The sequence below is a fragment of the Lithobates pipiens genome, unplaced genomic scaffold (genome assembly GCF_037356315.1).
Source record: "Lithobates pipiens isolate NorthernLeopardFrog02 unplaced genomic scaffold, aLitPip1_a1.2 Scaffold_8, whole genome shotgun sequence".
In the NCBI taxonomy this organism is placed as follows: Eukaryota; Metazoa; Chordata; class Amphibia; order Anura; family Ranidae; genus Lithobates; species Lithobates pipiens.
This window is the reverse complement of record NW_027507903.1, coordinates 485,805,872-485,820,014: the sequence shown is the minus strand read 5'-3', so window position 1 is coordinate 485,820,014 and position 14,143 is coordinate 485,805,872. Positions and strand designations below refer to the sequence as shown.

Genomic DNA, 14,143 nt, shown 5'->3' with positions numbered 1-14,143 from the left:
GCCATAACTGACCCCTCAGTGATATAAGACTAACCCCACCAACAATAGGTCCCCCACCAGTAAGAATAGACCCCCCTGCAAAAATAGATCCTGTCTAGGTAGAATAGATCCCTCAGCAGTCAGCATCAATAGACCCTGCAGCACACCCCAGCACCCCTTACCATTACATACAGTCAGTGCTGGAAGAAGCTGGAAGTGCTGGAACTGCGTTCCCCCACGTTCCCGCTGAAAAAAAGCCCTGCTCCTATAGCTCCAGCTCCATGTTGGATTTCTTGAGTTGGCTACAGAGACCTACCTTGGGTATCCTTGTTAGGGACTTCTCGAGCCTAGAGGATTTTGCATTTATTTGGTCACTTTTTCCGTTTCTGGATATGTGTCTTTCTAATGCCGTGTACAGACAATCGGAATTTTTCCGACAACCAAACCGTGTTTTTTTTTCCGATGAATGTTGGCTCAAACCTATCTTGCATACCCACGGTCACACAAATGCGGTTGGAAATTCCGAACATCAAGAACGCGGTGACATACAACACGTAAGACGAGCCGAAAAAAATGAAGTTCAATAGTCAGTGTGGCTCTTCTGCTTGATTCTGAGCATGCGCAGACTTTTGTGCGTCAGATTTGTGTACACACGCTCGGAATTTGTGACAACAAGTCTTGTTGGAAAATTTGAGGACCTGCTCTCAAACAGTTGTCGGAAGTTCCGATAGAAATTGTCAGACGGAGCAATATACACGGTCAGAATTTCAACAACAAGCTCACATCGAACATTTGTTGTTGGAAATTCCAATCGTTTGTACATGGCATACCTGTTCAGCTCCATCTTAACAATTTTTTTAATAAACATTTGATCTCATGAATATAGTACTGGTATGTACATGCTCTCTGGTTGTGATGTCCCATACCTTGATGCACTACATGCTCTGTTTTATTCTCAAACTCTAGACTATGTTTTCTCTATTCCAGAGTATTTCCAACTATCATCTCCTCCATTTCCCTCCGAAATTCCCGAAACGCGTCGAACTACAGGAGAAGTGTTTCTCTCATACGATATGTATACTATGTACTGTTTTATCTATGGTGTTGTTTTAAACCATTACACTTTTTAACTTATAAAACGATAAATTTTTCTATGTTTCAAATACTGTGTTTTCAAAAGTTTGCCCTTAAAGCCCCATAGTAACGGGGGTACTCACTTTCTGTAACTATACAATATATTGGGATGTTTGCAACAAAAAATTTAGTTTTTTCTTTCTCTATAGTGGTTCCTTCTTTTATAATTCATGATGGTTATTGCAGTTTAGTTGCGATAAAAGGGTTGGGGTAGATTAGCGGTTATTATTTATGTGGGAGCAGATGACAACTGTGATGCCTTAGTCATGTAAACTGAACCATGTTTTATATGCAAGTTTATATACTCTTTTCTTTATTGATTGATCGATCGATGGCATGGACATGTCTTTTTTTTACAGCCTAGCTATGTACCTACTTTGCAAATCTTTCGGCAGCAGAAACATTTCCTGTCTCTGTATTCCACCCATGTATCAGCCTTTCGATTCGTGTTTAGTAATGATGGAACTCTGTTGCCTGCCAGTTCTTCCTGCAAGATCTCTCCTTAATTCTGTGTTTTTCCTGACTGCCGAACCTAGCTCAGTTAAAATATATTATTTATAGTAGATAGCTGAGGGTTTGAGACAAAGTGCTATTAGCACAAAAAGATTTTCACAGGTCACACACCGATTTTCTGGCAGGGTAGAAGCCATCTTGACAAATGTTCGAGTGCAGCTGTCATGACGAGTTATGATGATCCGAGCTACCCATGTGTAAGAGAAATAAAAACACAGAAGAAAAAAAAAAAAATTATATATATATATATATATATATATATATATACACATATACATATACATATATATATATATATATATATATATATATATATATATATTTTATAATATTTCTGTTTTTATTTCCCAGGGTCTACTACTGTCAAAATCTACAATCTGCATATTGTGGCATAGGCATCCTTTTCAGGGCCTGCTCAAAGGCACGGCAAAATAGGCAATGGAGTACACATACAGTGCCAAAAAAGAGAATGCCGGTCAAGGGGGAGAGCTGCTCTTTATACAGTTATGATTGTATGGGGGGCTGTATAAAGCTTTTCCTTTTCTTTTTTTTTTCTTTAAAGCAACCTCGTCTAAACACTTAGCAAAATATATATACGCTGCAAAAGAAGATACATATCCCCATGTTTCCTACTACCCTCCATTCACATGGGGACAGTAGAAGCAGACAGTTGAGCCATGGCTTTTGCTGACCCACAACACTCTACCTGAACGAAGGCATGCAGCCATTCGGGGCTGTACATATGTTGTGGCAGTGATGCTTTGCGGTGGTGGCAAAAAGTTTACGGTGCGTCGATTTTGGCAGGTAGTACTGTATATGACAAACTCAAGTGAATTGGTCCATGCATGCGATGCATGCAATTGCCATGTGATGAATTGGCATTTTAAAGGGTTAAAGCAGAAGATGCAAAAGCAACATATCGCCTCCTCACCACCTGTCAAACGCTCTCTGAAAAGTGATCAGATTGCTTTTTTTGGGGGAAGGGGGGTCAAAGTATAGCCACACCTGTGAACAAACCCTTTGTCGTTCAATATTTCTGGGAGTTTCAGATACCTGTGTCCCCTGCAGTACGCTGTGGTTCCATCCCCCTACATCACTGCTGAATCCTGTGTTGATAAAGGTGAAGCAGGGGGCACAGGCATCTGACACTCCTGGAAGTGTCAAATGATGAAGATTCTAAAAGGAGACAGCAGCGCTGAAACCGAAGGGCAGTAGTGTGCCAAAGAGGTGCATATACTGCTGTTGCCAAATGTTTGGGGTGACGACTAAGTTGTTTTAGACTTTTAGTGACTTTTTTCGGCACATTAAAAAAATAAAGGACTTCCCGTATAGAAGCAGCTGGTGGGTGAAACCACAGAACACAGCAGGGGACGCAAGCATCAAAAAGACTCTGAAATGTTGGATACCAAAAATTGTTCAGCCAATGTGGCTCTGCCAAATATGTTATTTTCTTTACAATGAGTCATTTTTTAAATGTGGGGACAGAATTAGTTTATATTAGTCAAATCTGGTAGAGATCCCAGATCCCAGCTGCAGCTGTCCCCCACCAGCTCTACCCCGAGAACTGTGTGATCAAACATTGCTGATCACTCAGATCTCCCCTCCCCTCTGAGCAGAGAGAGGTGACTGTCAGTCACTGGCTCTCTGCTCTTCCCCTCCAACGCCCATTGGAGCACTGGGCTGAGGAGGGGTCGGGAGGGGCTTGCTCAGACTCTCAGTGGCATGCTGAGAGACTGAGCCAGCTGTCGGTCCAGGCAGGTGGGTGGATCTGCAACAAAATACTTTTTTTCAGTAAAATGGAGAAGGGTTAGGGGGACCTATTCAGGTTATTATTGCTGTTTCTGGAAAGCATGCCACAAAGCGCTGACATGGTGTTTGCCATTCTAGTGTAGGAGTCTGAAGAAACCACATAAATCAGTAGGTTTTTTTCAGGTTAGTACCCAATAATTTTTTGCTGTATATGGGTTTCTCACTGTCATTACAGGCATCAAGCACACACACCTTGCTATCACATGGAGAAAGGGCCGTAATTGATAGATCCCTATCAATTTTTGATATACTTGTGCAGTATGCTGGCTATTTCTTGTAATTTGGGTCATTATTCAGTGGGGGTTATTTACAAAAAGCAAATCCACTTTGCACTACAAGTGCAAACCACAAATGCAAAGTGCACTTGAAATTGCACTGAATGTGCACTTGGAAGTGCAGTCACTGTAGATCTGAGGAGTAGATCCGAAACGAGGGGAAGCTCTGCTGATTTTATTATCCAATCATGTGCAAGCTAAAATGCTATTTTTTTATTTTCCTTGCATGTCCCCCTTGCATCTACAGTGACTGCACTTACAAGTGCACTTTCAGTGCAATTTCAAGTGTACTTTGCATTTGTAGTGCAAAGTGGACTTGCCTTTAGTAATTAACCCCAAATGTGTCTTCCTTTGCCCTTGACAAATGCTCCTCAGTTTAATCTTGCTCTAAGGCCTGTTTCATAAATGTTTTAGCTTTTATAAGAGCAGTGTGAATAGCAAGCTTTTACAAAGCATTTGCAGGGCATTTCAGCAAGCTTTGTTGACGTGTTTAAAGTACCAATCAGCTCCAGTTTGTAAATGTTGAATACATATCTTAACGGGAGTGCTGATTACCGCTTTGGTACTGAAGCCTCTCTGGCTGCTTGTTTACTTAAAGCTTATTGAAAGCCTGCTGAAACCTGCTAGCAGCTTGCTTAAAGTGACAATCATCCCATTAAGATCTGTATATAATATTTCCAAACAGGAGCTAAAGGGTGCTTTAAAGTGATACTAAAGGCTCAGCTTTAAAAAAAATAATTTAAAAGATGAACAAACATGTTATACTCATTTGCTTTGTGCAATCGTTTTGCGCAGAGCAGCCCCAGTCCTCTTCTTCTAGGGTCTCTCGCTGGCGCTCCTTGCTGCAAAGTACCTCTAGAGCAAGCTGCTTGCTATGGGGGCACTTGTGCATGCACGCACCCAAGCTGCCTTTTTGTTCCCATAAGACACAAAGAGAGCCGCTCGGCCTTTGCCACCGCTCACTCCTCACTGGCTGTGATTGACAGAAGTGGGAGCCAATGGCTCCCGCTGCTTTGTCTTAGCCAAGAGAGACACGGAAGAGCCGCTGCTCTTGTGCCCATCTCTGGATAGGGATTGGGCTTGGGTAAGTATTAATGGGGGCAGAGGGGGGAGCTGCACATTGAAGGTTTTTTTACCTGCATGCGTACATAAAATACATGCAGGTAAAAAAAAAACCTTTCGCCTTTACAAGAACTTTAAAAATTTCGAGAAATCTACTTGAAGCTTGCAGAAATTTTTATAAAAGGCTACTGTTCGTACTGCATTATAAAAGCTGAAGCTGTGAAACTGGCCATTTGAGGACAAAAAGTGAGATCTCCTCAGTAGATTATTAGAATTACAGGACCATATCATTCTAAACTTAAACATTTCCTTAAGCTGAGAGTGGATCAGTGTTAGCCACATCTCCCAACTGGGTCACAGACAACATAGAAAACTTTAGAGATTTTCACTTCTCATGTTGATCCAAGACCAAAGACAAAAGACAAAAAGACAAAAGTTTTAACTGGAATTCAAAAATTTTATTGCAACATTAGAATAAACAGGCTGAGGTCAAACCTTTCCAATGAGGGCTTGTTCACATCACACAGCGCATGTTATTGTGCACTGGTGTGCGCTGTGATTGTACGCTGCAATGCGTGGTTAAAACACATTTCAGTGCATTGGTGTGAACTAAAGCCGTAGGACATACAGTTAATTGCCTTGTTCTTGTGTTGGGAAGTGCACTGTGCAACGGCTGCTGGTGTGAACAAGTCTCCTGTTAAAATAGAGCTAAATCTGGGAAAGTCATTGCAATGCTGTTGATTCATTGTAAAGGAAAGCCTTAGTAAGGTTCAATGTCTCCCTATGCCCATTTCATGAAACGGATACCATGAAAGTGAATAGAAAGCCAAAACCTTTTTAGTTTAGACCAAATCTGGTTGTCTTCGTCATGTCTGGAAAATCTCCCCTCTTCTGCCTATCCTTTGACCAAGCCCTGCTCTTACTTCCTGTCCCCCTTATGGCGTGTACACACGGTCGGACTTTCCGGCAGAAAAGGTCCAGCGCAATCATTTCATCAGATATTCCGATTGTGTGTGGGCTACATCTGACTTTTTCTTTCGAAAATTCTGATGGACCTAGAAATAGAACATGTTTTAAATCTTTCCGACAGAATCAATTCCTATTGGGAAAACCATTTGTCTGTTTGCAAGTCCGACAGACCAAAAACGACGCAAGGGCAGCTATTGGCTACTGGCTATTGAACTTCCTTTTTCTAGTCTCATCGTACGTCATTGCGTTCTAAATGATCGGACTTTGGTGTGATCGTGTCTAGGCCAGTCAGTTTCAGCGGAACTCCGTCGGAAAGACCGTCAGAGTATTCTGACGGAAAAACTGGTCGTGTGTACGTGGCATTAGGGTATTTCCCTTTTTAAACAGTTATCACTGAAACAGGCGTCCCCATTTATGCCTTATTCACACAGAGCGCACTAAAGCATATGCCCATGGAGGGCTGTGTTTACGCACACAGGGGTGCATTGGTGTATCATGCAGCCCCCATGCAGGCAATGCCATTTATGTTAATTGGGATGCAGCTTCTCGACAGACAGACACTGCTCCCAATCTGACATCCATGTGGGTGCTTGGCCCCCAAAGCAGACAGTGTGCATTCAGGGCTGTGCATCCACACATATGTCAGATTGGGAGCAGTGTCTGTGTCCGATCAGCCACTGCATCCCAAATGACAAAAATTAAACTGCCTGCAAGGAGCACTACTGCGTCCTCATGCAGGTAAACATGGTCCTAGATGGACATACGCATTGGTATATCACCTGTGAACAAGGCCTTAAAGATTTCCTCCTACATTACCTCTTGTTCTTGTGAAAACTCTAAGCCCTTGTACACACGGTCAGACATTCTGCCAACCAAATCCATTGTATTTTTTCCGACGGATTTTGTCCGAAACTGTTGCATACACACGGTCGGACAAAGTTGTCGGAAAATCCGACGTGATTACGTTATTTCGTTACAACGGGACTACGTTCACGCTAGTAGCCAATAGCTTTGGTGTAGGAATTTGATCTGAGCATGCGTGGCACTTTGTCCGATCGGAATTCTCTACACATGATCGGAGTATGTCCGATCGGACCAGTTTGTCGGAAAATATTTCCAACAAGTTGCAAAATTGGGTCCGACGGATATTCCGACGGAAAAAGTCCGATGCAGACCACACACAGTCGGATTATCCGACAAAACGGTCCGATAGGACACATTTCGTCGGAATCTCTGACCGTGTGTACAAGGGCTAAGGGCTCATTCAAACATTGGGGGTTATTTACTAAAGAAAAATACACTTTGCACTGAAAGTGCACTTGGGATTAAAGTCGCTGTAGATCCGAGAAGGACATACAAGGAAAATAAAAAACAGCATTTTAGCTTGCACATGATTGGCTGATAAAATCAGCAGAGATTCCACTCATTTCAGATCTACCCCTTAGATTTAAAGCAACTGCATTTCCAAGTGCACTTTCAGTGCAAAGTGGATTTGCTTTTCATAAATAACCCCCATTGTGTCTGAGTAATGTGCACTTTTTTGAAGCACATGGAAAGACATACAAAATGCCTTACTGCGTTGTGGTGCCATTCACTTTTGAATGGCACCCGAACGCGTTGAGGCAATGCACCTGTGTTGTCAAATGCCACAAGGTAAAATAGCACACTGTAGTATGTTGCACTACAAAAAAAAAAGAATCAGGCAACATAATACGTGTTAACACATGCACATTAACCTCTGCCAATATGTAAATAAGCCCTACAATTTTGGATTTACCATCACGTTGGGTACTGGAGACATTGATAACCAGGACAGATAGAGAGGATGAATCTCCCCAGCGTGGATACAGGCACTTCCTCACTCCATCCAAAACTAACCGAAACAAAAAGTTTTGTCTTTATATATACTCAAATTTTACACCTACCTACTCCTTACAATGCACTGAAGTGATAAAATTGTGATGCAAAGTAGATCTCACAATAAGGTGTAATCACTAGCAGCATACAAAAAATAATACAAAGAAAAAAAAAAAACAATTAGGAAACTAGTCACTCCTATTTATGAAGTCAATATAAAACCTAATAATATAGCTTTTCCAGGGACTGCCAGAAAACCATGTGACTTTCTATTTACTATACATCTAATATCTCTGGGTTGGTCACCTGGTTATTCACAAAGCACTGGCACTGGGCACGCTGGAGGAATGCTACCACACTGCCTTCTGGTGGTAGCCAAATGCTTGTAACAGAAATCCATCAGAATTCAATTTACTGTATGTGCTGTTAAGTCCAAGATATACTGGAACTGAAAAAATATTGGCGTGGTGAAAAAACAGGGTAATGGATAAGAACTATTCTACAATCCAATAAGGTTTATATGGAATACAACTGTTTCTTGCTTTTGGTTATTTCACACAACTGGCCCACAGATAGTTCCAAGATAAGACTGGATTTGAGTGCTTGTTTATATACAAAAGATCCTTTGATGGTAGCATTCAGCCCCATCAAAATGGGCATGATTAAAACCCAAACAGCTGTATCTAATCTTAAAATGGAGAAAGACATTGCTCTTTGATTATTACAACATCTTTCAACTTTTCCAAAGAGGCATCTGATGACCTAGCCACTTTTTTATGATTGTATCTACATCTCACTTTCAACTCAATCAAACTAATAAAACTGCATGACCAAACTGACACTGTATAGGACCCGCTAGATCGGACAGTGAACAACACGGTCTAGAACTGGAGACCAATTGGATGGTCTACTCATTTTTTTAAAAAAGGTCTAAAAAAAACTATCGAATGTATCTGGGACCACCACTTTTCCATCAACAAACAGGGCTGCTAAACCCCCACAGAAGGTTAGTTATATGTGATAATTTGGCGAACCCAGGCTTTAGACTGGGACCCCTTTTAGGGACACAACCCACTGGTGAAGATACAAAAACATAGGAAAGGATGAGACAAGTAAAATGTTGGAGCTGTAGGTTCTGTTAGAAGTCCATGTATAGACTGGGCAGTAAAGTCCTTCTTCTTATCCGGTCCCTGGATTACTGTACTGGATTTTTCTTCCTACATCAGAACCGTGTCTCTTTGTCAGGAGCAATAAGTCCATCCTTGACTTCCATGCTCAATGCTCCGCATTTCCTTGTGCTGTCGCAGTCTGACAAATATTTCTTTGGCTGAGGAAGGTCAGCATGAGGGGTCACCAGCTGCTTCAGCCTCTGTCAGGAGACAGAACATATATTTTACACTTCTATCCCTCGTAAAAGAAAAATGAACTCACACAAAACTGCTTTTTGTAGCTCAACCCAGTCAAAAAGGCTATATTAGTTATACTGTATGTTTATATAAGCAAACATGAAGCAAAAATCAACCATAATCAAAAACACTAATAACATTAAAGTTCATAAGCTGAGACTATATAAACAAATATTCTATTGTATACATTAAGAGCACATTAAAAACATTATCAAATACAGGGAGTCTGATATGTTGTGTGATCTTTATAAGGTTTATGAAATAAATGCATGGTTAATTCTAATTACATTGTTGGTATATGGAATAAAGACATCAGTCCACCCAGTTCAACCTGTATGTGTTTGTCACTACCATTTCCCATATGCCTGTATATTCCATTTGCTAAAATGCCCATCTAAGCGTTTTTTTTTTTTTTTTAATTATCAACACTTCTCGCTGGCAACACCAAATGTGGAAGGGAGTTCCTTATCTTAAATTTTAGCTCTGACAGTAAAGATCTCCTTTTGCAGTTTAGGTTAACCACTTGACCACTGGGCACTTAAAGTGGAAGTAAACTCATCGATTTAAACAGTTAAAAAATAAAGTCATGCCGGGAATGCTCACTGCTCATTGGCTGTGCTCTCAGCCAAACTATCAAACCATCCAATGGCTGGTGTCATAACCAATCACATGTGCAGCACCATAGCAGTTGAAGATTAAACAGAGGCAAAGATGGCGGCTTCCTTGGCTGAAAACAACAGGGGAGTTTACTTCCACTTTAAACACCCTTAATAACCAGACCAATTTTCAGCTTTCGGTGCTCTCACATTTTGAATGACAATTACTCAGTCATGCAACACTGGACCTATATGAAATTTTTGTCCTTTTTTTCACACAAATGGAGCTTTCTTTTGGTGGTATTTAATCACCGCTGGGTTTTTTATTTTTTGTGCTATAAAAGAAAAAATACAGAAAATTCTGTAAAATAATGAAATTTTCTTTGTTTCTGTTATAAAATTTAGCAGATTAGTAATTTTTTTTTCATAAATTTTGGCCAAAATTTATACCACTACATATCTTTGGTAAAAATAAGTACAAATTGGTGGATATTATTTGGTCTTTGTGAAAGTTATAGAGTCCACAAGCTATGGTGCCAATATCTGAAAATTGATCACACCTGAAGTACTGACGGCCTATTTCAATTCTTGAGACCCTAACATGCCAGAAAAGTACAAATACCCCCCAAATGACCCCTTTTTGGAAAGAAGACATTCCAAGGTATTTAGTAAGAGGCATGGTAAGTTTTTTGAAGTTGTCATTTTTTCCCACAATTCTTTGCAAAATCAAGATTTTTATACTTTTTTTTTTTTTCACAAAATTGTCATATTATCATTTTATTTCTCACACACAGCATATGCATACCACAAATTACACCCCAAAACACATTCTGCTATTACTCCCGAGTACGGCGATACCACATGTGTGAGACTTTTACACAGCGTGGCAGCATACAGAGGCCTAACATGCAGGGAGCGCCATCAGGCGTTCTGGAGCACCCAGGACAATTCTGACATTTCTCTCCTACATGTAAAAATCATCATTTATTTGCTAGAAAATTACATAGAATCCCAAAACATTATATATATATATATATATATATATATATATATATATATATATTTTTAGCAAACACCCTGGAGAATACAATGGTGGTCGTTGCAACTTTTTATCTCGCACGGTATTTGCGCAGCAATTTTTCGAATGCTTTTTTTTTGGAAAAAAAACTGTTTTGTGGTAAAAAAAAAACAAAAAACACAGTAAAGTTAGCCCAATTTTTGCATAATGTGAAAGATGAAGTTACGCTGAGTAAATACATACCTAACATGTCACTCTTCAAAATTGCACACGCTCGTGGAATGGCGCCAAACGTCGCTACTTAAAAATCCCCATAGGCGACGATTTAATTTTTTTTTACTGGTTATATGTTTTGAGTTACAGAGGAGGTCTAGGGCTAGAATTATTGCTCTCGCTCTAACGTTCGCAGCGATACCTCACATGTGTGGTTTGAACACCGTTTTCATATGTGGGCGGGACTTACGTATGTGTTCGCTTCTGCATGCGAGCACATGGGGACAGGGGCGCTTTAAAAAAAATAAAAAAAATTTATTGTTCATTTTACTTTATTTTAGTTTGACATTTTTTTCCCCAAAAATAAATTTTTTGATCACTTTTATTCCTATTACAAGGAATGTAAACATCCCTTGTAATAGGAATATGGCATGACAGGTCCTCTTTACAGTGAGATATGGGGTCAATAAGACCCCGCATCTCACCACTAAGCTGGGAAGCCTGAAAAAAAAAAAGAAAAAAAAGAAAAAAAGATTCTGGCTTTGATTGTATTGGTGAGTCGGTAGAAGCACCGGAGGGCGGCGGGAGGGGTGGGATGTCTATGGCTGGGTATTGCAGGGTATCACCGACTATGGCTGGGTATGGCTGGGTATCTCCGAGTATGGCTGGGTATCTCAGAGTATGGCGTTGCAGAGTATTGCATTGCAGAGCATTGCAGGATATTGGCGGGTGTTGCAGAGCATTGCAGAGTGTTGCAGGGTATTGGCGAGTGTTGCAGAGCATTGCAGAGTGTTGCAGGGTATTGGCGGGTGTTGCAGAGCATTGCAGAGTGTTGCAGGGTATTGTTGGGTGTTGCAGAGCATTGCAGAGTGTTGCAGGGTATTGGCGGGTGTTGCAGGGTATTTGCGGGTGTTGCAGAGCATTGCAGAGTGTTGCAGGGTATTGGCGGGTGTTGCAGAGTGTTGCAGGGTATTGGCGGGTGTTGCAGAGCTTTGCAGAGTGTTGCAGGGTATTGGCGGGTGTTGCAGAGTGTTGCAGGGTATTGGCGGGTATTGCAGAGTGTTGCAGGGTATTGGCGGGTGTTGCAGAGCATTGCAGGGTATTTCAGAGCGTTGCAGGGTATTGCAGAGTGTTGCAGGGTATTGCCAGGGCCGTTTTTAAGGCAGGGCAAAAGGGGCAGCTGCCCTGGGCCCTGTCATTGTTGTGGGGCCCAAAGCAGCTGCCACATACTTGCCAACTATCCCAGTTTAAATGTCCTTGTCTCTTGCTGTGTCCTGATATCTCAGTGTGAAGTACTGCTACTAATGCTGCCCAGCTCTGCCCTATTGTTGTGTACAGATGACTCACCTACAGACCCTGTGTTTACATGTAAATAACCAGTATTCATATGTAAATAGCTGCATCGATATGTAAATAAAGGTGACATCCATATGTATACCATGACCCCTGGAGTGAGGAGATGATGTGCTGTAACCTCTAGCAACGAATCAGTGAGCAGTATTACTGTACAGTTATCTCAACAAGCAGAAATCATGTGCTGTAACCTCTAGCAACTAATCAGTGCGCTGTAATGTGTGCTGTAACCTCTAGCAACCAGTCAGTGAGCGGTAATGATACACTGTAACCTCCGGCAACCAATCGCAATAGCTGCCTGATCTGATTCAATAAACTGATTTTGAGTCTAGCTGCTATTTATTGTACGTCTCAGAGCAGGTGGAGAGCAAAACTGCATGGGGGGCCCAAGAAAAGTTTTGCCCAGGGTCCAATCAATATTAAAGATGGCCCTGGGTATTGCAGAGTGTTGCAGAGTATTGCAGGGTATAGCAGAGTGTTGCAGAGTATTGCAGGGTATTGCAGGGTATTGCAGAGTGTTGCAGAGTGTTGCAGAGTGTTGCAGGGTATTGCAGGGTATTGCAGAGTGTTGCAGGGTATTGCAGAGTGTTGCAGGGTATTGCAGAGTATTGCAGAGTATTGCAGAGTAATGCAGAGTATTGCAGAGTATTGCAGAGTAAGGCAGAGTAATGCAGAGTATTGCAGAGTAATGCAGAGTAATGCAGAGTAATGCAGAGTATTGCAGGGTATTGCAGAGTAATGGCAGGGAATTAAGGGGTTAAATTTCGGTGAGCAGCGATGTGGGCACTGCTGATGCAGCCCACAGCGCTGCTAACACCGATCTCTTCCCCCTCCGCTGTACCGATCGGTACAGAGAGGGGGAGGGAGGAACCGGCGTCATAAGATGGCGCCGGTTTGTTTACAAGTGATCACTCCGTCATTTGACGGAGCGATCACGTGGTAAACGGCCGCGATGAGCGTCCGTTTACCGTGATCCGTGATGCGCCGGGTCCTGTGGACCCGGTGGTCACGGATGCTCTCGAGTGCGCACCCCAGGGGGCGTGCGAGAGCGGAATTCTGGGAGGACGTCATATGACGGCCTCCCAGAGTTAAACAACCGCCCTGTAGCCGTCATTCCTGTCCTGGATGCATAGGAGCAGGGGTGAGGACAGCAGAGAGAGAGAGTCAGCATGTCGAGGAGATCTCCAGGAGAAGTCAGCCAGGTGGGCTGGTGAGTGTGCAGGATCTGGAAGGGTTGTGGAGAAGTAGACAGGTGGGCTAGTGAAAGGGGCAGCTGCAGCCAGATGAGCTGGCAGTGCCTGAAAAGGTGGTACTGGGATCAGTAGCCACAGGGATGTAAGCCTGGCACTGCATTTTGCTACACAACCCAAGGGGCCCAGGGTCCCTGCCTGTAAAATGCTTTTATTCCAAAATCTGACTGTTGCCTTTTTGCTGGATTAAACATCAGGGGCCAAGCTAGGATTTCTGCAAGCAAGTGTGCTGGAGGAAGCAGAGAAGTGTATATAGACTGTATATAGAAAAGTTGTCCATGAAGAGTTCTCTAAAGTCAAGTTGGCATCCCATAATACCCCTATTCCCTATCCAAGTTTTATCCCCTCAATAAAAATAGAAAAGCAAGCACTGGACAGCAGCGGCCCATCCATAGAGGGCACATAGGCAACGCCTCTCCTATCCATGCGTCTACATATCAGGGCACCGCACTATGGATTCCAATGCGGGGTGGGTGTTTTTTTTTAAGCACCTGATTAGAGCCAGAGGCTCTAATAGGCTTCAAAAAAAGGGTGGACTCTGAGAGCAGAGCATTGCGCTCAGAGTCCACCCAGTTGTGTGACAATAGCAAATAAATGTCCACTATTTTCACACTAAAATTCCTCCCGTGAGACCTGTTTCCCGATTGGCCAAATCGTCAGGGGATCCTATCGGATGCTTAAGGCTTAGGCGGAAGAGAGAGGAGACACA

The 14,143-nt window shown here is 42.3% G+C and overlaps 1 protein-coding gene across 1 annotated transcript in view; it reads right to left on the bottom strand.

Moving 5' to 3' along the window:
- Nucleotides 1–5,208: 5,208 nt before the first annotated feature.
- SLC6A12 (solute carrier family 6 member 12) overlaps nt 5,209–14,143 on the bottom strand; it is a 95,765-nt gene continuing 86,830 nt past the window's right edge. The window contains exon 15 of the mRNA XM_077468958.1: nt 5,209–8,967. Coding sequence (XP_077325084.1) covers nt 8,821–8,967 — 147 coding nt within the window. The 3' untranslated portion in view covers nt 5,209–8,820. The remainder of the gene's footprint in view (nt 8,968–14,143) is intronic.